The sequence below is a fragment of the Canis lupus genome, chromosome 1 (genome assembly GCF_011100685.1).
Source record: "Canis lupus familiaris isolate Mischka breed German Shepherd chromosome 1, alternate assembly UU_Cfam_GSD_1.0, whole genome shotgun sequence".
NCBI lineage: Eukaryota > Metazoa > Chordata > Mammalia > Carnivora > Canidae > Canis > Canis lupus.
Window position 1 is genome coordinate 56,955,966 of NC_049222.1, and position 27,901 is coordinate 56,983,866.

General features: G+C 56.7%; 1 protein-coding gene across 1 annotated transcript; it reads right to left on the minus strand.

The window, feature by feature from the left end:
• Positions 1 to 479: 479 nt before the first annotated feature.
• On the minus strand, positions 480 to 27,671 carry THBS2 (thrombospondin 2). The gene is given in 22 exon segments (NM_001197156.3): positions 480 to 888; positions 2,522 to 2,661; positions 3,888 to 3,985; positions 4,555 to 4,826; positions 5,266 to 5,493; positions 6,769 to 7,003; positions 7,512 to 7,630; positions 8,855 to 9,014; positions 9,386 to 9,493; positions 10,325 to 10,543; positions 11,031 to 11,183; positions 11,254 to 11,381; positions 11,924 to 12,097; positions 12,801 to 12,977; positions 13,592 to 13,762; positions 15,311 to 15,407; positions 15,956 to 16,096; positions 17,526 to 17,722; positions 20,974 to 21,058; positions 22,785 to 23,338; positions 24,929 to 25,001; positions 27,547 to 27,671. Coding segments are annotated over 21 exon segments (3,516 nt in total). The 5' UTR covers positions 24,981 to 25,001; positions 27,547 to 27,671; the 3' UTR covers positions 480 to 880.
• Between the last annotated feature and the right edge of the window lie 230 nt (positions 27,672 to 27,901).

The following is a 27,901-nucleotide window of genomic DNA, read 5'->3' on the forward strand; positions in this document are numbered from 1 at the left end:
TTGCTGGTGTGTTTGCCCGCTTGTCTGATCTCCAGCAGCAGAGACTGAGAAAGAAGCTCAAGCAGAAACTCTGGCAATCAGAAAATCAAGGGACAACAGGCCAGGAGCTCCCTCAAGGCTGCAGGGCAGGAGCGGCCTGCTCGGCTCTGCTAACTTCTCTAACGGGGGCTCTGAGGAGCCCTGCCTGGACCCATGTGGGCACCGCCTTGCAGGGTGTCCCTTCTCAGATGAAGCTGCGCCCCTGCCCTGTCGAGGCCACGGACTCGGGCAGTGGGCAGGGGAGCGGGGTTCTCGTAATTCCCGTGCGTGTTCCCACTATGGGGCTGGCCCCCCGAGGTGTGACGTCCCTGACCTCTCGGCTACACGGTACCACTTCATACTCCAGTGGACCCGTCCCCGTGGCCACCTGCCTGCGGCTGTGGAACAGCTCTAACCCAGGAATGGAAATGGCTCTAAGCACTGAAAGTCGTGTAGCAATATTTTTCCTGCTTAATTTATGACAAAGGCTTGCACACAATATTCCCTTCAACTCCATATACACATAAATACAATAAGTAATTACATTTTATATGTAAACGTCGTTCTTTTTAAACAAACAAGAGAAAACGATGTAATGCCATGTTCAATTTTCACTGCACGTAGAGTCTGGTGCATCATCAGGCTGTCTTCCGGCGGCGGGCGGGATGTTTCCCGTCGGGTTCCACGAACACGCACCCTCTGGAGGCACGTGGGCTTGGGGTCGGCGACGGTGAGCGACCCTCAAAGTCAAGGTCAAGGACAGGAGCTGCTGCTAAAGAGAGAGAAGCTGGAAGCACCAGCAGAGACTGGGGCCTAGGTAACAGCGTCTACAGTACATTTCCGGAGATGCGGCAAGTCTTGCTTAGACATCTGCAAAATAAAAATACAATAAACAGAATTAGCATGGGTGGACCACAGGTTTGGTTTGGTTTTATTTTCTTCTACCCGTAACCTAAAATATCATCTTAATTTTTAAAACCTCCACACTTTGGATGGATGTGTGAATGGTTGGACTTGTGTGTGGAAGGGGTGTGTGTGGGGGGAGGAACACATCAACCCAACAGAGGGACAAAGAAACAACGTTCTTGTGTCCTCGTTCTCTCTTTATGTGTAATTTTCAACATGTGGTTGTTGAGAAGTACCTCTGGGCCTCACCGACCCCGCCAGTGGGAGGGAATATGTTCACGTCCCCACGAAGCTGTGGGGTCACATTAGATGGGGCAGGCTCGCTTCTGGGTCTGCAATACGGTGATCCAAGTATGCTCCAGAGAGAGAATGGCAGAGAACCCTCTTCCTTCCTTCCCTCCTTCCTTCTCCTCCTTCCTTCCTTCCTTCCTTCCTTCCTTCCTTCCTTCCTTCCTTCCTTCCTTCCTTCCCTCCCTCCCTCCCTCCCTCCCTCCTTCTTTCCTTCCTTTTTTCCTTCCTTCCCTCCCTCCCTTCCTTCCCTCCTTCTTTCTTTCCTTTTTTCCTTCCTTCCCTCCCTCCCTTCTTTGCTCCTTTCTTCCTTCCCTCCTTCCTTCCTTCTCTTCTTCCTTCTCTTCTTCCCTCCTTCTTTCCTTCTTTTCCTCCTTCCTTTCCTTCTTCCTTCCTTTCCTCTTTACTCTCCTTCTTCCTTCCTTTTTCTTTCCTTCCTTCCTTCTTTCCTTCCTTCCTTCTCTTCTTCCCTCCTTCCTTTCCTCCTTCCTTCCTCCCTTCCTCCTCTCCTTTTCTCCTTCTTTCCTCCCCTCCTTCTTTCCTTCCTCCTTCCATCTCTTCTTCCCTCCTTGCTTTCCTTCTTCCTTTCCTCTCTCTTCCATATTTTCCTCCTTCCTTCCTCCCTCCTTCCTTTCCTCTTTCCTCCTTCCTCCTTCCTTCCATCTTTTCTTCCTTCCTTTATTCCTTCCTTCCCTCCTTCTTTCTTTCCTCCTTTTGTCCCTTCTTCCCTCCTTTCCTCCTTCCTTCCTCCCTCCTTCCTTTCCTCTTTCCTCCTTCCTCCCTCCCTCCTTCCATCTTTTTCTTCCTTCCTTTCCTTCCTTTCTTCCTCCCTTCCTTCCTTCCTTCCTTCCTTCCTTCCTTCCTTCCTTCCCTCCTTCTTTCCTTCTTCCTTTTGTCCCTTCTTCCCTCCTTTCCTCCTTCCTTCCCTCTTCCATATTTTCCTCCTTCCTTCCTCCCTCCTTCCTTTCATCTTTCCTCCTCCCTCCCTCCCTCATTCCATCCTTCCTTCCTTCCTTCCTTCCTTCCTTCCTTCCTTCCTTCCTTCCTCCCCTCTTTCCTTCCTCCTTCCCTCCTTCCCTTTCTAAGCAAGGGTAGCAATCTAAAATGCTGCCAGAGGTCCAGAACGTGTACAAAATGTACACAGCCCCAGGACCAAGCACAGTGTAGACAAGCAGAGCCAGTGAATAACTGGGAAGTGGCTCTGGACGGGGCTCCCACTCACCACCCTAATGTGCCACTTTTATAAAATGTGTGTCCCTTCCCTGTTCTCTGTGCCATGAGCCGCCTGCACAGTGACAATGTCACCCACCTCTGCATTCATATTTGAGGTCCGAGAAATAGACCATCTCTTGAGAGAAGACAAACAGACCCAGTCGACCACCAGCATAGGTTTGGTCATAGATGGGTCCCGAGTCGGCCATGACCTGTTTTCCTTCGTGCACCAAGACCCTGAAAACAGGAGAAAGAACAAGGTGTGACTGCTGGAGATGAGAGGCCAACTCTCTCCTTACAGCTGGCAGCAATAAATAGGCCAGCGCTCCAAAACCCAGCAGACCTGTAAGTGGCCCCCCAGCTGCAGACAGAGTGCCCTCCAGTCCCCAGCTGCCTGGTGGACAGACAGACAGCCACCATTTCCAGACTCTCTGCCTGGCATCAGGTCCTCACCACCGAGGCCACCCTCCTCATGGCCTTCACATGGCATCACCCACTGGCATCCACCCACTAGGCCAGAGCTGCACGCCAAGAAGGACAGGGCTCGATCCTCATGCCCAGAGCAGGACTGCATGCACCACTGCCTCCCTGACCAGGTCACAGCTCATGGGCAAGGGAACATCGTGCCCAGACAGCGAGGTCGTGCTTCTCTTGCCCTGGTCTGCTTATTCACGCTGGGGACACACACGCTTCTGGCCTTTGTGGAGAATCCCACCTGCCCTGCCCTTATTACTCAAGTTTAAATAATTCATGTTTGTTGCAATCAAGATCAATGAGAAACGCTGTCTATGCCAAAAGAGCAAAATACTGTTAGTCTGATATTTGTGAAAGCTTTATTGGAAAATGTTTTAGGTTCAGCCATCCACAACATCAGAAACAAATATGAATGTCTTCTCTGAAGGAATCACATGTTAATTTTGCAAAGACATGGTTCATTTGCACTTTCTGCCCCCTGCCTGGGATATTCACAAGGATGAGAGATGCTCATCAGCCTCCAAGTTACATTAACAAGACAAGTTGGTAGGGATCCCTGGGTGGCTCAGAGGTTTAGCACCTGCCTTCGGCCCAGGATGTGATCCTGGAGTCCCAGGATCGAGTCCCACATCAGGCTCCCTGAATGGAGCCTGCTTCTCCCTCTGCCTGTGTCTCTGTCCCCCCACCCCGTGTCTCTCATGAATAAATAAAATCTTTAAAAAAAAGAAAAACAAGACAAGCTGGATTTTCTCCTCTTCCATAGTTCTTTTTTTGTTTGTTTGTTTTGTTTTGTTTTTTGGGGTTTTTTTTATAAGTGATGTGCAGTAGAAGATGCAGGATAGAAAAAATATGCACAAAAGTGGAAGAGCCAAGAGGACAGCAAAGAGGTGAGCGTTCATGTCAGCTCATTTGTCTGTTATTGTTCAGACGCGTCATCTGACAGAAGGACACTCTTGCAGTGGGAGCCAGTTGGGGGAAGCCACCCTCACCTTATGTAGCCTGTCTTCGGTCTATGGGTCAGGTGCCACCTGTAAGCAGTGTAGTCCTTCCAGCCGATATTTTTGGGGTCGTGCCACAATGTGCGCACCTGAGAAAACACATCTGTCCTGAGTCCCATTGGCACCTGAGTCTTGACCACAGTCTCACTACCAAATGGGAAGCAAAGACGTTACTCTGCACATTCACGCCTGAGGTTCATGCTGCTACATCACCCTCGGCTGGATTTCGTAGCGTGAATCTCTCGTGTGGATCAAAACCCACTGACAGGGAGCAATGTGGTCCTGAGCTCAGGGCAGAGGTGTTTGAGCCGGAGCCGTGGATTCAGATTCTGGATCCTCTGCTTCCTCAACATGGGACTTTGGGTAAAACACTTAAACTTTTAAAACCCATTTCCCCCTACCTCTAGAAGAAGGTATAAATATGTTCAGTTTACAAGAGGATCATCAATTGGCGTTTACAAAAGAACCAGACATGGCATCTTTAGTAAGGTTCATACTCAATAAAAGAGTGTTAAAACCAGTGTACATTCAGCCACAATTAATGACAACATGGAAGGCGAGCCGTCTTTGCATTGGACGAAGGCTGCTCTCTTGAAAAGCCATGGTGGCTGCAAGGCCACGTCAAAGGGCACTGGCTCAGCGTGCCCTGTCGTCCTACCTGACCTTCGGTGTTCCCCGTATGCCACAGAGCATTCCTCAGGTGCTCGCCCGTCCCCGTGGTGGAGTTCACCACCTTGAGGGACACGCCGGAGTAGCCGTACGCCCGGGTGGGCTGGTCTTCCCAGTAGGTCTGCGTGACCTGCTTCCACATCACCACGTAGAAGCGGCTACTGGACTGGTAGCCAAAGACGAAGCCGGCATAGTCATCGTCCCGGTCGGTATTGACATAAAACGTGCCACTGAAGTCCACGGACCCAAACTCATCAAACCCTGGATGTCAAAGGGAACACGCATCATAGGATTTGGTCAGAATGGCTTTTGAGGGAAAAGCCTGGATTAGCTCCGGGGTCAGTGGACGTGGATATTAGGAGGTGGGGCTTGGCTCTTCTCTGGCATCCACCTCGGGTTCTGTGACTCTGGCATTAATGAAACGTGTGGGGTTTCATACGCTCAGATCCCACATACCGCGTTTTGGCAGAGCTCTACTGTATCGTGTAACATCTCACAGACCAAATCCATAAAATAAAAAGGCTTATTGAATCTCAATGTGTGATGCTCCAGTCCTTCCATTGAGACCACATAGGCAGACCTGGAAGCACAGGGCCTCCCGAGAGACCTCCCTAATCTTCCCACCCCACTAGCCTCCAGCGTGCCCATGGGCGCCTTGCCCCCCAGAACCCACAACGCCCGGCACGTGTCCGAGGCTCACCAACAGCAATGCCGGGGTCGGAGTTGGCCGTCTGCACCAGCTCCTTGCCTTGATGGCGAATGACCCAGTTGGGGTCGATTTGGGTGGTGCCCTTGGGGTCCAAGTGGACCATCTGAAAGTTTCTGAAGTCGGTTTCACTGATGGCACTGTTTTCGGGACACACATCATCAATGTCTGGGATGCTGTCATTGTCAAAGTCGTCCTTGCAGGCGTCCCCACGCCCATCACCTGCCACCAGGACAAGGAGGAGAATGAGGAAACTAAGTAGAGGGTTTGCCATTTGCCTCTCAGGAGGGTCCTCACACGTGTAGATGTGATGCCCCAAGAGCCACAACCATGTGCTGTAACCGCAGCAGCCGGCAAGTCCCCAAGGGCCCCCCTCAACACTGGGCTGCGGGGCAGGGGGCTGACACGTGGAAGACTGAACTGAACTGCCAGCTGTTTCCAGAACTTCTGTTACGACCTTTCTTCATCATCCTGCCCCAAATCTATCTGGATGGTAAAGCAGGGCTCTTTCTACAAATGGCTTTCCTTGGTGAGACATGACCTTGGTTTTCCTAGAAGCTTCTTTCTACTTGTCCAGTGAGGTGCTGGAAGGGGTGGAGGGAGACCCACGGGCTGCACACGGGGGGACCCACGGCCCCCACAGCTGCCAGTCTGCAGTGAGTGAGACCATCCCCAGGCCGATGGCAGCTTCCTAAACTAGCTCCTGCTTCAGAAGGAGAAAACGGTACTGAGTTCAGCTAATTTCCCATCACATTCTGAAAACCACTTCTTGGTTCCACCCAGTAGCACATGTCCCACCGATAGGGATGCAGGCACGCACGCCCTTGTGCATGAGCCTGGATGGCACTGAATGCTCCGAGCCAGCCAGCCTCTTCCCATCCTGGCCTGTACCTGGACTCCCACAGGATGGCCTGAGCGGAGTGCTGTGGTCCAGACAGGCTCCCTATGTCCTGCTGGAACCATCCGCATGGTGCGGGGATCCCCTGGAGCCACCCTCAGATCCTGAGTCCCCCACTTGCCCATGAGCCAAGTCAGCTCAGATGTCCACATCCCGCCTACACTGCTGAAGGCCAACCAGCCCCACAGGCACTTGCGGCCCTAAAGCCACTTTCTCATGGGGCCCCCAGAGCCCCCAGCACAGCATGCACCTCACTGTCTACTGGAGACCCTCCTGAGAACCCCAATTCCTGAGGCCAGACCCAGCTGCCGCACACTGCATGGGCTCAGCTGCGGGAAAACCAAGTCCTCTTCTTGATATTTCACACCCAGCATGTTTTGCTTGCTTTGCTCCTGAAAGACTAAATCCCAACCTTCCCTGTCATGACCCCAGGTCCCCACCTCATCTCGTGTGTGACTGGCACCTCTCCACGGAGACCACTAACAGCTTTCACACTAAGATGCTGCTGCCCTGAGATGCAAAGAGCTTGCCCTGGCCCCGTGGCTCAGCACCCCCACCCCCCGCAGACAGGTCCCTGGGCTCCCAGGCTCAACACCTACCATCCGAGTCCTCCTGGCCAGGGTTGAACACAAGCCGGCAGTTGTCCCTGTCATCGGGGACACCATCATTGTCATCGTCCGAGTCACAGGCGTCACCCTGGCCATCGTGGTCATGGTCGGCCTGGTTGGCGTTGGAGATGTAGGGGCAGTTGTCCTGGTTGTTCTGGTGTCCGTCCTCGTCGATGTCCTCATTGTTGTCACACTGGTCTCCCACGAGGTCATTATCCACGTCGGTCTGGGGGACAGAACAGGGACCCACGTGAGCCCCCGGGGACGGGCTGTGCCCTCTGCCTTCCATGCCCACTCTCCGTGGGCTCGTGACATAGAAAGAGGACTGGAAAGAATTAAGGCCACAGAATCAAGTGCCTTTGTGACATCGTTTGCAGCCGTACACCCCACGCACGGCAGCAGGACGTTACGATCGCTGCATCTTCCAGAGCAAAATCTGGAAGAGGGAAGCAGCTCCCACGTTTGCTGCAGGGAAATGGGAAGATAAATGGAGGAGGCACGGCTCCCTCCAGCAGGGGAGGCGAAGGCACCCACGCATTTGGCCCGGGGCCACCGAGATATGAGAGTGGAGCGCCGGGTTCAGTAAATGTTTTCAATTAAAATTATTGAAAAGCCTATGCTGTCACTTGTTGGCAGCGCTAACGGAAAGCCACAGGCACGTCCACCGACTACTGACGAGGCCCTCGGGCCCCTCGGGCCCCTGGACACACCCGGTCCATCGCGCCATCAATCACCTGGTCAGGGTTGTGCACCAGGGGGCAGTTGTCGCAGTGGTCACCCACACCATCCCCGTCGGTGTCTCTCTGGTCGGTGTTGTAGACGTACGGACAGTTGTCCCTCTCGTTGAACACATCTGCAGGTTTTCAAGAGGAAACACGGAAGTGGGCTGAGTTTAGAAAAAGCCCAGAGCCTTCCTACTGCATTTAGAGCAACTTATAGCCAAGCTTTCATTTAATAAAAAAGGATCTAAGATTATGGTGAAGTGTAAATATTATTGGGTTTGTGGAAGACCATATGTCAGATTTCCCATTAAAGTTGAGATCCCCTTAGTTTAAACCAGAGGCGCTCTCAGCCTTTCGGGAAAACGCTGCACACTGAGCTGTGTTCTCATGGTGCAAGCTCTGAGTTCACCGTGTGGACTGTTTCCCTCCCATCACCTTGAAAATATGGCCTGAGCCCCAGACACTGAGTGGCTCCTGGGGTTCGACTGCCTCCTCGTCACCCGTTTGCTATGTGGAGGGAAGTGATGGCGGCAGAGACTGACAGGGCTTCCAGGTGTGATGAATCCCATCAATGTTGGAGTCTTGGAACGTGACTTAACCCCGTGCACAACCGGCAACCCCAAATATCACAACCACCGAGTCAGAAGGAGCGCGTGGGACAGGCTGAGGCGCCTCCCGCCCAGCCCGCTGGGACCCCAGGGACGGCACAGGGAGGCCAGTGAGGACGGGTCCCCAGGAGGGCTGGCACGTGCACCAGCTGCCATGGGGAGAGAGGTGCCCATTGGCCCTGGGCCCAGCCCACAGACGCCCACAGGCAGGGCGGACCACCATAGGGACAAGGGCTGCTCTGGAGGGCGCCAGCCTCTGCGACGGAACACGACCTGGACTTGTCGGACGTTCCTGACACCCAGGGGTCCCCCGAGGGCAGCTTCACCGTGGCTGACTCGTGAATGGTTGGAACCAAGGGTGCGGGTGGAGAATATCCCAGGACAGGGAGGCAGCCACTACCATCAGACGCGTCTCAGAGGTGTGGTGTGGCAAGGACACAGGACAGCGCTCCTGGGGTTCGGAAGGGGGTAAGCACGAAGGACACAGGGAACAGGACCAGGGGCTCGGGTCACAGGAAGGAAGATGCCACACCTGCCATCTTAGGAAGGGAGGACCCGAGGCTGGAAACGTCCCCCACTGGCCTCAGGAAGGGACGGGCCAGTGAGGTTGGGCTCCTGCGAGTACAGCGGAGGCGCCGTTGAACCTCGCGCCAGCCCGTGGATGCTGCGAGCTTACACCAGGCCCTACAGGAGGACACCGACGCGCAAGGCCGTAAACCCGCGTCCAGGGCAAAGAGCAGGACTGACCGTCTCCGTCAATGTCCACGGAGCACGCGTCCCCCTCGCCGTTGTTGTCCGTGTCGATCTGCGCGGGGTTGTGCACGTACGGGCAGTTGTCACAGCGGTCTCCAACCTCATCCTTGTCGTAGTCAAATTGCCGGGGGTTGAAGAGAAGCTGGCAGTTGTCCTACAGAAAGGGAAGGGAAGAAGCCAGGACACCGCGTGGGGTTGTACGGGGCTGCAAGTCACGGCCGCATGCAGGGCGGACACCCTCGCACCCAGAGCCGGCCAGCCCCGGCCACGCTTTCTTGCCACCTAACCATTTTGTGATTATTTATACATTAAATATGCCTCCTGCTCAAATGTTGAGATTTTCTTATGGCAAAGATGATGTGGTGCGTGCATGATGGTGAGAACAGATACATCCACGTCACAGGCGTGAGCCAAGTGAGTGATGGATGCGGGAAGGGAGATCACAGACACGTACGGCGGCCTGAGTTGGAGCTCTCCTCCCCGGCCACCCGCTCCCTAGGCCGACAGCAGTCCCGCTGGGCCCACCTTCTCATCGTCCACGCCGTCGTTGTCGTCATCATCGTCACAGGCGTCCCCAGTGCCGTCCTTGTCAAAGTCTTCCTGCCCAGAGTTAGGCAGCAGGGGGCAGTTGTCCTGCAAGCAGAGGACGTGCCGAGTTATACAACACGCAGGGGGCAGGGGAGCGACCCCGTGGGCTCAGAACTGCGGTGTCAAGCTCAGGAGCTGTCCTCAGGGAGGCGAGGCCGTGCTTGGGGACGCCGTACCGCTGCCGTGGGTCCAAACCAGGGTCACTCGTGGCACTTGCCCAGGACCCCCGTGACGCCGCCACACAAGAGCAGAAGCCGTGGGAGCGAGGGCCCTGCTCTGGAAGCCTGGAGGAGGGCAAAGCCCGGGGGTCCCCTTCCACCCACAGCGCCAGCTCACGCGCCCTCCGCCCTCCTCGGCCAACGGCGCCAGGAGTCAGGTGTGGACATCTGATCGGAAACTGAGACGTAGAGTCCAAACCATCTCCCCAACCAGCTCTTCACACGGTGGGTAACTGGGCGTAATTAGGAAGGACATTTCGTTTCACTCCAACTCCGACTATGTTATAATTCAAACCCAACTGGCTGGTGAAGCACGCATTTCAGTTCTGTTCTCCAGCTGCCACAGAATCCCAGAGTCCACATACAGCAGCGGGGACCCCGGGTCCCACACAGGTCCCACCCGGGGCCAGGTCTACAGCCCGCTGCCATCACACCCAGGCTCCCCCAGACTCGCAAATGTACCAAAACGGGAGCCCTGCCCAGCAAGTTACCGCCTGGAGACAAGTAGCCACAGGGAGTGAAGGGAACCCCCCAGAGCTCCCAGATGTTCAGACCCCAGAATTATCTCCGATGGCCACAGCCGTCCCATGTGGGAATCCCTGGATGGCGGGAGGTGGTGGACAAGGAGCACCTGCAGGTCCCGCGCCCCGGCCCTCACCTTGATGCAGTGGTAGGTGGCGTTGGTGGCGCAGACCAGGTTCTTGTTGGGCCAGCCGTCCAGGTCTGAGTCCTCCCCGCAGATGAGCCCGTCGCCCGCGTAGCCCGTCTGGCACTCGCACTTGTACATGGGGTCGCTGAAATGCCCCAGGTAGATGCACTCCGCATGCCTGTGGCAGGCGTGAGTCTTGTCCTTGCACGGGTTCTCAGGCTCACACACCTATGGGGAGAGGGCCGCGTGGTTAGGACACGGCAAGACCCTGTCCTCAGGTGCAGGGGTGGAGGCAGGCACTCGGGGACAGGCGCAGGGATGCAGAGCTGCCCGGGGGTGTTGCAGGGACAGCAGGTGCCGGGCAGGCCTCCAGGACTCGGAGCTGGGCTCCCTCTGGAGGAATTCCCGGGGGCTCTGGAGCAGCACCTGCAGGGCGTCCGAGCCCACAGGTGACCGTGTGGTCAGCAGCGTGCAGTGGCCCCTGCGTCCTCTCGGGCTCCTCTCAGGCTCAGCTCTGTCCCCACCAGGGTGGTCCGGTCAGGCTGGTGGACAGGCTCCAACAGCCCTCCACCTGCGTCGTTGCAGTCAGCACCTCCCGCCGCCTCCTCCAGGGAGTCCGCCCTGTTCTTCTCTACATCCCCTCCGCCTAGGGCTCTGGGTTCTGCCCAACTGATCTACAGCCTTTCCCCAGAACACAGAAGGCCCGGTTGCTCACCTGCTTCTCGGTCCTGGCTGCCTCCAGGCCGACGCCGAAGGGCTGGCTCCCTTTGTAGCGAGGGGGGCACGGCAGGCAGTGGAAGCCTGGATTTGTGTTGACACAGCGGTGGGCCTTGCTCGTGGTGAAGCAGACGTCCGTGACCACGGCGCACTGCGGGATAAGCGGGCGTGAGCCCCGACCCTGAGTCCGCGGGCGCCCCATCCCCGGGGCGGGCACCCACCTCATCCAGGTCCTCACAGTGCGTGCCGTTGCCCAGGAAGCCCACGGGGCAGGAGCCGCAGGACCAGGACCCGTCGGGGAAGCTGCTGCACTGGGCGCCGGGGAAGCAGGGGTTGGATAAGCAGCCGTCTGCGGGGAGGACGCGGAGCCAGGTGAGCTCGGGCGAGCACCGCCGAGCAACTCACAGAAGGACAGAAGTGCCGCCTGCGCCCCAAGAGGCTCCGCATCTGCCCAGGACTCCAGCTCAGCCACAGGGAGACTGAGTTATTCAGAGGGAGCCGGCGGCCGGCGATGTGCCACCGCGATCCCGGGCCCCCCAAAGTTACCACCTCCCAGAATAGGTCCTTGGCGGTAAACATATCAAGGCTACGCAGGCACATGGACAGTGGTTGTCACACCAAACATTCTGCACCGTGCGTTTCCTGTTTTTACAAAAAAACACTGAGGAGCGGGCTGATGAAAGCAGCCGTCATCACGTGTGCAGAACTGCGCTTTCTTTTCTGTTTTCTACTGTTCTGCTTTTAATTTTACATTTTCTATTTTTCTGTTTGCAATCAGAATAAAAACCCGGTGGCTTGTTCAAAGAGCCCTCTGGCTGCAGGGTCCAGACCACAGGGACGGATGTGAGCGAGTGGCGGGGGCAGGGTGTGCCCCTCTCCCCGCACACCTACCTATGGGGCAGCTCCTCTTATTACACATCTGTTGCTCCTTGACATCGCCCACGCAGTCCTTGCCGCCGTGCTGGGGCTCGGGGCTGTTGCAGACGCGTGTCCGCTCCCGGATCCCCCCGGCACAGGTGACGGTGCAGGCGGACCACGGGGACCAGGGGCTCCACCGGCCATCGACTGTGGACAGAGAGCACAGACAGTCGAGGGGAAGGTGACCCACCCAGGGGCTCCTAAGGGAAGAGCCAGGTTGGAATGGGGTCTCTACCCATGGCAGGAACATTAGGTGTCTTTTCGGGGCCCTAAGCTCAGGGGTAATGTAGATGACAGATTGCACTTGGCTTGGTTTTCAGCTCCAGGAAGAGAGATCACACGGGTGGGCCTGCGGGCGTGGTGCGTGGAGACCGGGTGGTCAGCCAGGGCCGGCGGGCACAGGGAGGAGCTCAGGTGCATTCTAGGGGACCCCAGAGAAGGCACCTGCACTCTCCTTTCCCTGGCTGCCAGCGTGCAGGCATCGGGCATCGGAAAGCTCTCCCAGTGCCCTGGGTCCCAGGTCTGGCTTGTCCCCCGCGGCAGGGGAAGCTGCGCCCCCCCAGCATCCCACGCCATCTACATGTCCCCCAGGAACGGGCACACAGCAACTGTTCCCATGGTCTGGCTGGTGTTCCCCTGAGTCGTGGCTGGGCTGTCCTTTAACCAAGCTAACCAGATGAGGTCAGAGCTCCCAGGTAACTGAGGTCACCCCAGGCCACCTTCCAGCACGGTGCCAGTGGGGGACGGCAATGCCCCTTCTGCGTCATCCTGGACAGGAGTGGGCCTGGCCCCGGGGCCCCGGTCCAGCTGTCTGCAGTGCCCGCTCCCGCCCGGCCTTCACCCCACTCACTCGGACAGGGGACGCCCTGGCAGCCTTTTGTCTCACGGCCGCTCCCTTTGCAATTCTTGCCCCCCATCTGGGGGACAGGCGAGTTGCAGAGCCGGATGCGCGTGATGTTGCCGACACCGCAGGTCACAGAGCAGGAAGACCATGGCGACCAGTGGCTCCAGCCCCCGTCCTGCCGGACTAGCACATGGGGGCAGGAGGTCCTCAGGGGAGGCTGTGGCCTGGGCGTCTGCTCACACACAGTGGTGGACAGGAAGACGCGCAGCAGGAGAAGGACAGGAGGACACGCAGCAGAAGGACAGGAGGATGTGCAGCAGGAGGACAGGAGGACATGCAGCAGGAGAAGGACAGGAGGACGTGCAGCAGGAAAAGGACAGGAGGACGTGCAGCAGGAGAAGGACAGGAGGACGCACAGCAGGAGAAGGACAGGAGGATGTGCAGCAGAAGGACAGGAGGACACACAGCAGAAGCACAGGAGGATGTGCAGCAGGAGGACAGGAGGACCCACAGCAGGATGACAGGAGGATGCACAGCAGGAGAACATGAGGATGCGCAGCAGGAGAAGGGCAGGAGGATGTGCCACAGGAGGAAAGGAGGACACGCAGCAGGAGGACAGGAGGACATGGAGCAGGAGAAGGACAGGAGGATGCACAGCAGGAGAGAGTGCATCCCCTGGCAGCAGCCCCCAGACAAGGTCCCGGGTCCCCTGACAGCAGCCTGCCCCCACCGGCCCCAGAACCCCATTGCTGGCAACACCAACCCCGACCCCGACACAGCGCAGCCCCGACACTCACTGCGATTGTCGCACTTGCCCAGGCTGCAGGCCCGCGTCTGGATGGACGGCCCCAAGCAGGTGTTGCTGGTGACATCACAGGACCGCCCTCTCTGCTGAGTGCCGGAGCCGCAGGTGGTGGAGCACTCGGTCCACTCGGCCCACGGGGACCAGCCTTCCTCGCCGTCCAGCGCTGGGTGGGAAGCACAGGAGCCCGTCAAGCCTCCGCCCGGTGCAGCCCATGAGGCGGCCCACGAGGTGGACCCCATGTGCTTCGGGAGGCAGGTGTGTGCGTGTACACCTGCCCCAAGCACGCTGCCCAGCGGGGCCACCACCAGAGTCACCCGACATCCACACCTGGTCGGGGAGCAGGGGCTGCTCTCCAGGCAGGACAGACGGCACATGGGGATGCGGACAGAGCGCCGCAGAGGCCACGGCGTCTACCGTCTGCACACGGAGCCGCTCTAGTCCCCCGTGTCAGGGAAGGGGCCTACGGATTCCTTAAGGTGGCTCAGGAGAGAGAGTCCGGAATCACGTCTACACGGGGTCTCACTGGACTAACAAGGTTTCAATAGCTTCCCTTCTCACCTCCACGGCTGTGTTACGTGCGATAATGAAGTTGTTCAACTTTTGGTTGAGATTACAGGTCACCAAATTTAGTACCAAATAATTTAAATCAGGGAAGTTAAATAAAAAGGGAATTTCCCTTAAAGAAAGTCTTCAGAGCGAATGGCAATCTCTGAGAAAGAGAAAAGACGGGGTCTCCAAGGGAGGGATCTTTCCTGGGAGCCACAAACGGCACCACTTTCCGGCCGTCATATTCGGGTCGTGTGCCGAGCGAGGATTAAGTGTTCCCAAAAGCAGGAAACAAGACAGTACGGTCATGGAAAGGGCTCTCGATGGCTCGGAGCACCTCCCTGTAGCCCGAATCGGGCCCCTGCCTGTCGGGGTCGTATTCTCATCTCACGCCGCGCGTCCCGACGGGAGGCACATCTACCTCCTAACGTGCACATCAGACACAGACGGGTCTACTTGAATATTGTCTGTTTTAACCATAAAACTAACCCTGTGTGTGGGGATAACCATCCCATATTTTACAGATAATGAATCTGAGACCCGAAAAGTCATATTTTGCTCCAGATCACAGTGGAGGAGTCCGAGCACATCTCCACCTGCCCCCCGAGGGCGCGTGAGAAGGGGAGGGGCCCGCGGGCAAAGCCTGCAGGGCGTCCCCACCCTGTGACCTCGGGCTCGCAGCCCCCGGACCAGGCCACCAAGGATAGAAACCAGCGAGAGGTGAACCAGGGCATTTCAGAATAAACATCCCAGGGGGCAGGGACGCCAGCGGGGTGGCGGGCACGCTCACACAGGGAAGGAGGGGAAGGGGCCCACGTGGGTCACAGAGGGGCAAACGCAGCGGAGCCCAGCGGCAGGAGAGCAGGGCGGTGGCGAGCGGCTGGAGGGTGGGACCCGAGCCGGGACAGGGCGCCTGCTGAGGGCTGTAAGCCAGTGCCCTGTCCTTGCACCGTGGCCACCGAGCCCAGCTTCCCCACCGAGAGGCGACAGGACAGGACACTGACTGCAGTGGTCCTGGTCCGGCTCCTGGTCCCTGTGGCCATGCGTGTGGACAGCTCGGGTCCTCCCCGCCATCCGCTCTCAGGTGCAGGCCCCTCCGCGGGCTGCGGGTCGCAGGCACTAAGGGGTGAAGCGGCGGGCGCCCCGAGCTCCACGGCGCACTTACAGTGGAAGCAGGATGGGCAGCATTCTCCTTCCACAAAGGACGGGTTGGCGCAGGTCGCCGGCGGGCAGGTGATTTGGTGGCAAACGGTCTTAAATTTCTGCAAGCAGAGAAAGGTCCGTGTAATGGTCATTTAACAGAACAAGCTTTGGTGTGAGGGCTGGACTGGAAGGGCCGGGAGGACGCTGGGCCCACCCCGGCGACCTTGTGGGCACCGCGGGCAGGAGGGCCAGGGCGGCGTCGCCCACTGACCCCCAAGGCCACCCGCGGTGGAAGCCGGTGAACTCATCACGGAGGGGAAGAGGCCAGGCTACCTACCAACCCCCGCGTGGGCAGTGACCTCACCTCCAGGCCCCGCAGACCCTCCTGGAGTTACTCACACTGGCCGCCTCCCCCCGGCCGTCTCTTGCCCCCTGCATGACCCGGGACAAGCCAGTCACCTCCCGGTGCTCGGTTTCCTCTGTGTGAAGCAGCCAGGCGGTCGGAGCCTGACGTAGGGTCAACGCCACTTGCACAGCCCCACACTCGGCCTCCTGACACTCCTGCACACGGCCTGCCTGCCGCCGCGCCCCTGGGGAGTCTGGGACCCCGGCCACCCCGCACTGGGCCTCTCTGCCCACCCCGCGGGGAGGGCTCCCCGCGCCTCACCTTGCACGTACACTTCGTGCAGCTGTCCACCACCCAGGTCTCGTTTTCCGCGAAGAACCGGCCGTCCTGCCAGCACGCGGACATGTTCCTCGTCTTGGGCGGGCCGCCGATGAGCTCCCAGAGAAACTGGTTATCATTGGACTGGAAGATTGGGGGGGATCGTTGAAGTGTAGACAAGTACAACGTACCCACTCTCCGTGCTCCCGCACCTTCTTAACCGCAGCGCGCCCACGGCCTGTGTGGGGCTCTGCGTGGGGCGACACAGCCCCATTGGGGACACGGGATCAGATCTAGGTGGAAGGGTCGTGTCATCTCGGTCGAGGGGGGCAGGCCAGCCGCCGTCGCCCTCCATGGCTCCGCTCGTGCGTCAGCGCCCAGCTGACACGGAGGGAGCTGCCCCTGCACGTCTGCCCAGCAGCTCCAGCCCTGGGGCGCCTATGCCTCGGGGTCCAGCGGCGGCGACTGTTGCTGGACGGAGACGGGGCCTCCTCGCCCAGCGCCACTGAAAACTAACGCCCCACTCGTGAATTCACGCGCGCCTCCAAAAACAACCGACCTGGCCTGATGACACAACAGCAAGGACATGTGTGGACCTAATTCTTACTGTCACAGACCAGAGGGAAAGTTACTGGGTTTTAAACAAAATCAAACAAGTGAAAGGGCCGTGGACTGCCAGCAGCAGGTGTTTCCAGAGCCCCCTCCCTGCAATGCTCTGTGAGTTCGTCTCCCCACCCAGGGCTGCTGAGTGGGGGCCACAGGCCTCGTGAAAATCACAAGAAAGTCAGGGTCCTTCTCTGAAAATGCACAGAAACACACTGCTGGTGAGGTTCTGGGAGGTCACTCATGTCCCTGCCCCCCAGTCAGGCAGACTCGTCCCAAGCCCTTCTTATTCCCCTGCTGCCCCCATGAGAGTCCAGCCTGCAGGGGTCCGAGGCTGCGATGCCCGCAACGCCCCCAGGAAGACCCCTTGTCCTGCCTCCGAATTCCTAACTTCCTCCCCGCAAACCGTGGGCAGTGCTGGCGGTGCGGTTGGAAGTCCTGCCCCGTTCCTGCCCAGGGCCAAACCCCAGAAGGTGCACAGCCTCCTGTGGGGGCCTCCCAAGCAGTGCCCTGGCCTCTGCACGAGCTGCCCTGGCTGTGCCCTCTGCAGAGCGGCTCTGCGATGCCTCCAGGGCAGGAGGAGACCCCAGACCTGCAGACCTCCCCGCCCTGCTCTCCCCCCGCTGCCTGTCTGGCTCTTCATGGGCACCACCTGCCCCCGTCCCCTGAGCCCAGCTGGGAGCGTGTCCCAAGGGAGCCTGGCTCCGTCAGCCCCTCTCCTAGGCTGGCACACCTCTGAGACCCTGGCTCCTCCTGTGCAGCTGCACCCTGACCCCCACCTCCCACCCTCCCTCTCACTGGGGACACGAGCATCCCCTGGCTTGGAACCGTCCTGAGGATGCAAAGCCCCAGGGCATCTGTCGTTCAGAGTCCTCCGTGCCCCCAGCCCCCCCTCATCGCCCTGTTCCCACCCGACGCCCCGTGAGTGCAGGGGTGCGTCCCCACCAGGAGCTGCCAGCCTGGGACCCACCACTTTCCGCAGGTTCTCATGCAGCTGGTTCACGATGACGTGCAGCCCGGACAGCTCGGTGATCATGGTGCTCAGCTCCTCGCAGGAGCGCTCGCACACCTCCGGCCTCTGTTGGGCGCCCGGGCCCCCATACTCGGGGCCCCCCTGGGGGCTCAGGTGCAGCGTCTCCGTGTTCTCACTGATGGCGTTGGCTTCGGCTGCGGGAAGCACAAGGCGGGGTGAGCGCGGCCTGGACACATGGAGGCGGAGCCCAGACAAGGCCGGGCCCACACCGCGCCCGAGGTCCACCCCAGACGGGCGGGACGAGGGGTGGCACCGTGTCCATCACAGCCCCCGCTGGCAAAGCAGGGCTCTGCCCACAGCGACACCCTGCCAACAGGGCCTGCCGGCAGCCGGACACGCGGCGGTGGTGCCCAGGACAGGACCCAACAGACGCCAGAAGCCCTGGAAACTGTCCTGTCTGCACACGGGCTGGAGCTCTGCCCCCACCAGTGACTCAGCCGGACGACAGGTGGCGGTCTCCCTCTCCGAAGGCCCTCACGTCTGTCCCCACTGGAGTCGGCCTCCACCCACACGTTCTCGGTGAATCCCGCGGCCCCAGCAGCTCCTCTCTTGCCTATTTCTCTATCCCAAACATCCTTTATTTAGGCCCCTCGCTCCGCATCAAGGCGGATTCAAGTAGTTTGGCAGACGTTGCACTCACGGCCCGTCTGTGGGCCTTGCAGCATCCCCGGGAGGGAAGGACAGACCCCTCAGAAGAGCCACTGGGGGATTCGCTGCCCCTGGAGCCGCACAGACTCTCTGGGGTCCTCCCCACGGAGTGGCTGACACAAGCTGGAAACTGTCTTGGTCCCATCCAGAGACGGGGTCGTCCCCCGTGGGAGCCGGGCCGGCCTCGACATGGCCGTGGCCCCCAGCACGTGAGTGTCACGGGGGTTAGATGCCCCACGTCTTGGTGGCTCCATGCTGAGTCACGCCTTGCCAATGCCCTCATTCTGCTGGGGTTTTATTCTCAGTCATAAATCCTCGCTGCTGTCGCAGTGACCTTGGGAGCGCCCCTGCCCTGCTGGGCAGCCTGGGGGCGTGCACCACACCAACATAAGCACGTCTGTCCCTGCACAAGGGTGTCAGATTGAAAACAAGGCCTCACGCACGCACTCACCCCACGGCCCACGGCCGCCTGATTCTAGACTGACCCCAGAGCACCTCCTCAGGACTCAGGATGGGTACCCCACCATCACAGAGTCCGTCCCCCTGTGACAAGAGGTGAGGCAGGGTCACCAGCAGTCAGGGCTGGGACCGGGATTGGAGTCCCCTTGTCCTGCCATGGAGGGTGAGGGGTCTCTGCACCCTGCGGAGCTCAGCCCCAATAGTGACACTCAGCTTTCCCGTAAACACCAGCACAGCCCCCTCGGGTCAGAGCACCTGAGGGCCACCGTCCTCTTTCTCCGTGTCTGTGGAACCTTCCTGGTGCAGTTACTGTCGGATGTCCATTTACTATCCTAGCCTTCTCTGAACTTTCTGCTTTGTGATGGCCACATTCTCCCTAAAAAAAGGCAGTGGCTTAAATCACAGGGACAAGCAGTCGGCCTATTAGCTGGGCTGCGCCCCATTAGCTCCTACAAACCAGAGGCTTGTGACGGGAGCTTGTGCGACGGGGCAGGCGCTGCGGACTTCTCTCCACTCCACGGTCTGGCCAAATATCGCTATCCAGATTCCCTTCCTGCCCCATAGTTCAATTGACAGACAGTGGAAGATGGACAGATGGACAGGTGCACAGCCTCAGGAGTGACTCCCGGCCCACGCGGCTCGCCCAGCACCAGCACAGTGGACACCAGGGGGTCCAGCGTCTACTCAGGGCTGGGTACAGCTTGCAGCTCTGGGGAGTGCGGGTCGCGGAGCTGCCATCAAGCATTACAGGATAGCACATCCTGCGTGCTCTGGACACACCGATCCATCACAAGGGAATGATTTAAACGTGTCAGAATGTACGGTTGACACAAAGGGTGTCAATGAACATAAATCCTGCCCTGGAAGACCAGGGTGGGGACGTGGGGCAGCCACCCACAGGGAGTCACACCTGGTCACTGTGGGACCTCCCCCGCCCGGGACCGCGGCTTCTTTACTGAAAAACTAACAAGCCCATCTCAAAGGCATTTGAAGATTCACTGACATTGCGTGTAAAGAGCCCAGCAGAGTGGAACTTCATCAAGTAAATGCTCAAGAACGTGTTGTCAAATTATGGCTGCAGGTAAATGCAGAAGGCAAGGAACAGACGCCGTGAGATCATCGGCCAGTGGTTCAAGCAGCGTCGATGTTTTCAGGATGGGATCTGTGGGCAACTCTGAGGAGCGTGAGGAAACCTCCCTAAACCTAACGGGGCCAATATCTGTGGTGTTAGCTTACAGAGATGATGTTCACACGTTAATTCATGGGGAAATTTGCATGAATGCATGTTCAAATGCAGGAGTTGTTTTTTTGGCTTGTAAAACTGATTATTTTGGATTATTAAAATATATTAAAAGTTAATCTTTCAAGCACTTTATCATTTTCAGATGTCAGTATGTCTAAGTTAACCAGCAAACTCACTCAAACACAATAATAGCACTTTATTAAAATATTTTTTCTTAAGTCCCCACTAGGGTGTCCCCATATACACACACACACGTACATATATGCACACATATACATGCGCACAGGCACACATACATATACAGACTCATATGCACATATATGGATACACATGCGCACATATGCACATGCACACACAGAGACACACACATAGGCAGATACACACATATACAGACACACGTGCAAATGCACGGTTACATACCCACATACATGCACACAAAGACACACAGGCACACACAGATGTACAGACACACAGGCCTATAGAGATACACAGAGACGTACATGCATGTATACAGATACACACATGCACATAGAGACACACATACACACATGTACAGGATCACAGAGACACACATGTATAGACACACACCCAAACACATGCACGTACACAGATACACATGTGCACATATGTGCAATGTGCATGCACAGAGACACACATAGGCAGAAACACATGTAGAGACACATGTACTGATACACATATGCACACAAAGACACATAGGCACACACACGTATGGACACACAGTACCATAGAGAGATGTACACACAATGCACATATACATTTATAAACACTCATGCACATATATACATGCACATAGAAACGTGCACATGTACAGACACACATGTGTACAGGTACACATACATGCACACATGTGTATAGACATGCACAGACACACTGAGTCACACACAGGCATACACATACACACACTCACACATACATGCACACATGGATATATACACACCAAGCACACACCTCATAGTAGAAATCCATCCAAGACAAGAAAGGAAACATGAAGTACGTTGTTCAAAACACACCTACCTCCCTGACTTTGCTGACAACCTTTCTTGCTCAGAACATCTTCCACTGAGTTTTCAAACACTAGGTGGACATTCTGCAGCAGACCCTAGAAATGCATGTGAGGAGAGAAAGAGATCAGTGGACACGCATCAGATGTCTGAGACTAAGTGACATTTAAAAAATACAAGATAGGATCTTAAAGTAGACAGAGTATTTCCTTCTGTGCTTTTACACCCAGCAGGTTTGAGCTCTTTACCACAGGTTTTCCTGTGTCTGGTACTTCTGATGCTTTGCTCTCAGTGTGGCAGAGATGAGGGACCTTACGTAAGAAGACAGTGAGGGTGGCCCTGAGACACGTGTGCTAAATTCTGTCTTCCCAACACATCCAGTCGGACACTCTAGGCTGCACTTCCTTTGCAGGGGCCTCTGATGGCTCCTGGTGTCTGGCTGATGGTCTAATCACAGACGTGGACAATAGGTCCCATAGGTGATAGTGCCTTCCACACCACCAGCGGTCAGTGGCTCATGCAGCAGAGGCTACAGGAGCTTCCTGACAGTCACCAGATGTGAGTTCAATGACTGGTGAGAATTCTCGCTTTCTACTCAAATAACTGTATTTAAATACGCATTTATTTGCAAGGAAGCCACACATGGTGGGGGGAGGGGGACAGTGCAATGACACTTGTTTGCAGGCTCTGAATGCTTGTGATTTTAGAATGATCTTCCAAAAAATATTTAGCATGAATGTATTTTAAGATGAGCATGGTGGCACATGGGTGGCTCAGTGACTGAGCATCTGCCTTCGGCTCAGGTCGTGATCTTGGGGTCCTGGGATTGAGTCCCAAGGGTCCCCTCGGGGAGCCTGCTTTTCCCTCTGCCTGTATCTCTGCCTCTCTCTGTGTCTCTCATGAATAAATAAAAATCTTTTTTTAAGAAGATGAACATGATACTATCCTCTTATAAATCAACAGCTGTTTTCTTAAAAAGCATGGCTGCTAACCTGCTCTCCTAGAGTCTCAGGGCTAAATGGGGAGAGGAAATTGGGTTCCACATACAGAGCCTGCGGTTGCCAGAACATCTGAAGGAGGCTGATGCCTTGGTCACCAAATCAGTCTTTAAACTGGAAACCAATGACTGTTTGCACAAGTAAGAAAGCACCTGGGACTATTTGCTCTGTGTATTTGTGGTTGAGAAAGGTGTGTGTGTGTGCATGTGCCTATGTATGTGTGTGGTGGTGTGAGTGTGAGAGGGTTCATACACATGCATGTGCATAGTGTTTGTACACTCGCATGTGTGTGATTGGATGTGCATGTGTGCATATGTCTGCATACACACATGACATTTTGCATGTGTGCTCATGTGTGTGCCCACAGGTGCGTGTGCCTATGTATGTGTGTGGTGATGTGTGTGTGAGAGTGTGCACACATGTGCATATGCAATTTGTATGCATGCATGTGTGATCCGGTGTGTGGGCATGTGCATGTGTACATGTGTGTGCACATGCACATGTGTGGTTATGTGCATGTGAGAGTGTGCACACATGTGCATGTGTACAGTGAGCACATGTGTGTGACTGGGTGTACATGTGTGTACATACACACGTGACATTTGTACATGCATACCTGTATGTGTGCTCACACGTGTGTGCATATGTATGTGTCTCTGTGTGACCACACATGGTATGTGTCCCCTGACCTGCTTCAAAATGGGCATCAGATGAAGAGGCCCCCGCCGGTCTGCTCCCGGCCAAGCCAGCTCCCCGGCTCCGAGCCTCTACCGCGGGCCTGCTGCACGTCCCCCAAAGTCCTCTACCGCGGGCCTGCCGTACGTACCCTGAAGTGACTGTCCCGAGCAGAGCCCTTGGCCACGTACATCCTGGTCTTTTCTGTCCGCAGCTGCTCGTAGAAAGGCTCGTCCAGCGTGAAGCTATCAATCAGGTCACAGCCCACGTACAGGCTGTAGGTGTCCCCCGTCACCTGCACAGTGACATTCTTCCACTGCGAGTCAGCCAGGCCCACGTCCTCCAGGGAGATGACGTGCTGGGTGCCGTCTATCCAGTAGGTGAGGTCCAGCGTGTCTGCCGGGCCGTTGGAGACAATCTCGAATTGCCGCTGGGCGCCGGGGCCCTCCAGCGCCAGGAGCGTGCCCCGGGACTTGGGGTCCTGCTTCAGGCTGGCCGTGAGAAAGAAGCCCTCCTTCTGCCGCACGATCTTGGCGATCCTGCTGAGGTAATCTGCGCTCACCGGCGGGATGTAGTCAAACCGGACGAAACGGTACGCTGGCACGCTGGGGTCGGGCCCCCGGAACTGCTTGGCCCCGATGGTCTTTCGGTTTATGTTGCTGATCCTGAAAAGGTCGAAGGCCATGTCCTCGTCCTGGTCACCAGCTGCCGGGGGCACAGAGCAGGGAGGTTACGAGCAGGCGGGGCAGCAGACCGGGATCTCGTGTGCGAGGATATCGTGTGCGAGCGCGCTAATGAGGCGCCAGTGTCCCTCTGGTCCCCTCCCTTCTCGCCAGGGTGCTCGTGGATGCTGTTATGCAAAACCGTGATCCTCTCTTTCTGGGGCTGCTTCCCCACGTGGGGCCCCCGAGACAGCTGCTGGTTCACGGAGCTCGCTTCCCTCCGGGACTGCGTGGGGAGAGAGCGCCGGGAGGCGAACCGAGCACTCTGTCTAGATGGCCTGGCACTTTCCGCAGCCGGACTTTTCTCAAGAGAGGAGGCGCCGCCCTGAGCGAGGGTCTTGCACACCTTCCCAGTGCACCCCACTGTCCTCCCACCCACATCAGGGCTAAGCTACGGCCCTGTCCCTAGAACACATCCTGCCAAAGAAGTGGGAGTCTAGGGCAGCCCAGGTGGCCCAGCGGTTTAGCGCTGCCTTCGGCCCAGGGCGTGATCCTGGAGTCCCGGGATCGAGTCCCACGTCGGGCTCCCTGCATGGAGCCTGCTTCTCCCTCTGCCTCTGTCTCTGCCTCTCTCTCTCTCTCTCTCTCTGTGTCTCTCATGAATGAATAAATAAAATCTTAAAAAAAAAAAAAAAGAAGTGGGTCTCTGCCCTTGCTATCACAGGCTGCTTTCTCACGGAAATCGTCTGACTTACACAAGCTACATGGGTGTCTCTTTATTTTGCAGAAGGTGTATTCCGCAACTCTTACTGAATGCTCGAGGTAAGGCCCCGAGGTAGTGTTGGGGCTCAAGTCCACAAATATGTGGTTTTAAGTCACCCTTCTGAAGGACTAACAGAAAAGTGAGCAGACCGTCCCAAGATGACGGTTAAAATAACTCAAAATAATTTACTCAACAGAATGTTTAAAGGAAGCACAGCTTTCTGCCTTCTAGAGGGTGCATTAAAACATCATATCCATGGAGTTGCTGATCAAAGTGAGAACTCCACCACCTTTATTTTTTTTTTCCACCACCTTTAATAGAGCCACTTGGTAATCCAGCAGAAATCCTTAAAATAAAGCCTCCGACTCAGCAATTTTATTTTCGGAACTTATTCTCAGACATAATCACAAGTACTAGTAGAGATGAATCACAACAGGATTCCTGGTGGCATCGTTTACGCTAATGATGATAAAGTAATGATGGAGATGGAGATTGGTCTAAAAAATGCCAGGGTTATCTCTTGATGGAATATTACACGGTCGTTAAAAACCATTTGTATGAAAATAAGCACACGGGGAAATAGTTATATTTTCAAGTAGGAAAAAACGTGGAAGAAAAGAGTTCTAAAACATCAAGCACTTCCACGGTTATAAATTCAGCATGTAAAAAAAAAAGGCTCAATGTGCACAGCGAAAGTTGCATCTCTAATCTAATACCTAGATTTCCCCAAAATAAGTCATTTCCTATTATATAGCCGAAAGTAAGTAACTACTACTTTAATGGAAGTTCCAGATGTTCTGAGGAGCAGCGGCCACGTTACCTGCTGGGGCCCGAGCAGCCCCGACGACCGGGAGTGCGGCCCACACTCACCTTGAGCGCTGGACGAGGCCCAGAGGGCAAGCAGCACGAGCGCCCCGAGCATCCTGCCGTCCACAGCCGAACCCTGTGGGGGAATCAGACTCCTGTTACGTAGGCGCACACGGTGGCAACTTTCCGTGGCACCTGGAATTTCCACTCAGTAAACAGCTTGTGCATCGGAATCAAAACCAGTGCATTTGTGGGAAGTAAAAGCTAGATAAGGAATTAGCTTTCAAAGAGGGCTCTTGTAACTGTAGCTGATTTTTGTTGGACCAGCACGTGTTGACAAAGCTCTGTGCTAATCACCATCTCAATATTCACATGATTTGATCCTCATAATGACCTAGGGGCCAAGTGCTATCACTATCACGCCCATTTTACAGATGAGAAAATGAAGAACCAGCAATGTTCAGTGCTGGCCCAGAGCCACCAGTCCTGGTGAGACATGTGACCAGGACTTAAACCCAGGACGCGTGAATTCAGGAAAATGTCAGCATTGTTTAGAAAATCAACTACGAAGACATTTCTGAGCAAATAACCAAGAAAAAAAAAAGTTGTGCATAAGTTAAATAGAATAAATATTAGCTGTATGCAGGAAAAATAAATTTAATTTGGTGTATCATAACCACAAAAAAACATAGCATTCCACTTAGCAATCACTTTTACTCGGCTGTTCTGTTTTCCTGCAGGCCTGTTTTTCCATTCTTGAGGATTTTCAGTTGGCGTGGTTCAGGCCAGCAGACGCAGGGCCAGAACTCAGGAGACCTGGACAGAAGCCCGTCCGCTCTTAACCCCTGCTCCGCCTGGGCTCTCCCGCGCCAGCACCCGCCGCGGGCACGTGGGGCACAGAGGTCCCCCGGCAGGAGCTGCTTCCTGCTCTGGACCAAAGCCACGCGGAGACCCTGACCGCTCCCTGAGGACGGCAGCAGAGCTCGGGAGCGTCGCAGGGTCGGGGAAACCCAGGGAGTGTCCCTCTCCGGGAGGCTCAGTAAATGGGACCCGGTCAGCTTCCTGGGATGCAGGAATGTGCCCCAGGAGCAGAGGCCGTTCTGCAGGGCCCCCGGCCCCTCTGAGGTCTGCGCAGCCTCAACACAGACAGGTCCCTGTGCCTGGGTGCTCTCGAGTGCCGCATGGTGACACGGCGGGCTCCAAGCCGGGCCGGGACGGCGGCCTCCTCAACCTCCCCGCCTCAGTCCCGTCACCTGCACGATGAAGAGTAGTCACCTGAAACATCCCCTGACGGGCGCGGTGAGAAGGGAGCTGAGTGGGTTCAAACCGTGAAGGGTGCATCGCATGGCAGCGCGGGCACCTGCTGGACACGTGGCTGCCCCCAGACCGCGTTCCCTGGGCTTTCCAGCACAGGAGGGACATGATCGTTCTGGTTCTCAAAGGAGTGAGGTCACCCGTAAGCCTCCAAAGTCAGAATAACACCTGGCGCTCAGGGAGCTGCACGTAAGTGCTGTCAGTGTAAACTGGGGTGAGCACATCAGGCCCCCTGCCCAGATGTGTGCGGTCCGTCCCCTGCAGACGGAGGTGACAGCCGCTCCAGCAGAGGGTGGCTCCGTCCAACACGCACTTTCTCAAGCGCTGGAGGCCCGGCTTCAACAGAGCAAACTGGACTCTCCTGCTCCCTAAATCCAGCCTCTGACCCCTCAAAGAGGAGTGTCCCTGGGTATCGGGGTGGATAAATGAGTGAGAGGCGGTCCCCTCGTGTCTCACGGGGTCACCACAGCAGGACCATGAGCCGCGGGGACTGCCACTCTGTGTCCAAGGCTGCTCCAGGGCAGTGCTGCGTGCACGCCGTGTCACCCACCGCACGCGGGACAGATACACGGACACACTCTGCCCTCGCCGTGCGCTTTGCTTCCACGCACTCAGGGTGTAATGTCAGCTCTGTTTCCCCAAGAAAGGTTTTCAAAGCCTCTCTGCAGCGGAATGTAATTAGAACTCACGAGGGGCTTCTAAAGTCCTTTTATATCCGCAAGCAAAGGGACAATGAGTTTGCTGAGCCACATGTAGTCCCCTCCCTCGGGACCCCCCGCCCTCACCGTCCCCCCCCAGGCCACACAGCAGCCTCCTGCCACTATCCCAGCCCACACGTCTGTGCAGAGCCCCCCTCCCCTGCAGCCTCCGCCGGGCTCCCCGGTCCTCGCACACTTCCCTGGACCTGCGGCGAGTACTGTCCATGAACAACGTTCAGGACGCTCCTGGGCTGTTAGTAACATTTAGAATTGGAGTCTATGATGTCCCGGACCGTGTCCTCACTTTCTCAGGAGGATTTTTCCAGGACGACCCCCTCCTGGCCCCCATCAACGACAGACATCCCTGCGGGAGCTTCCTACTCCGCAGCCGAAAGCAGGCTCGCAGGCAGGTACGCTCGGGAGAGCCACAGGGACCTTGCGACCGCACGACAGCCAGGAAAGCTGCCAGCACGACCAGAAGGTTCCCCGGGGCTTCCTGGCATCCGCTCTTTCGCGCCACATGAACCCGAGTTAACAGTCAAGCCCCCCACCTTACATTAGGAATCTGTTTGGCACTTTTCCCTCCTCCCTCTTTAGAAATCAAAACAGCCTCTTATGAAAACTAAAATACGATGTCACAATTTTGTAGTGATTTTATCAAGTGCTTACCGGTGCGGGAGCCAGCGGTGGCGCGAGGGCCGGTGCAGCGCGGGGACCGGGACCGAGGCCGGAGGAGGCTCAGCCCTCCCTGCAGGCGAGCTGGGGTCGGCCCCGCACTGGCCGCCGGGCAGCAGCCGCTGCTTTATATGCTCCGGTCTCCGGGGTGGTGCTGTCAATCAGACACGGAAGGAAGCACGTTTAATTCATCCTTCGAAGGAGTGACATAATCCCCCTCCGCATTCGCTCTGAGCACCTGGCACAGGGGCGCTGGTGCCGCCCCGCTCCCCCCTGCCCTCCAGCTGGGGGACAGCAGAGGAGGAGCCACATGAGAAGGGAAGGCAAGCGCTCGCTTTTCCTGTCTTCT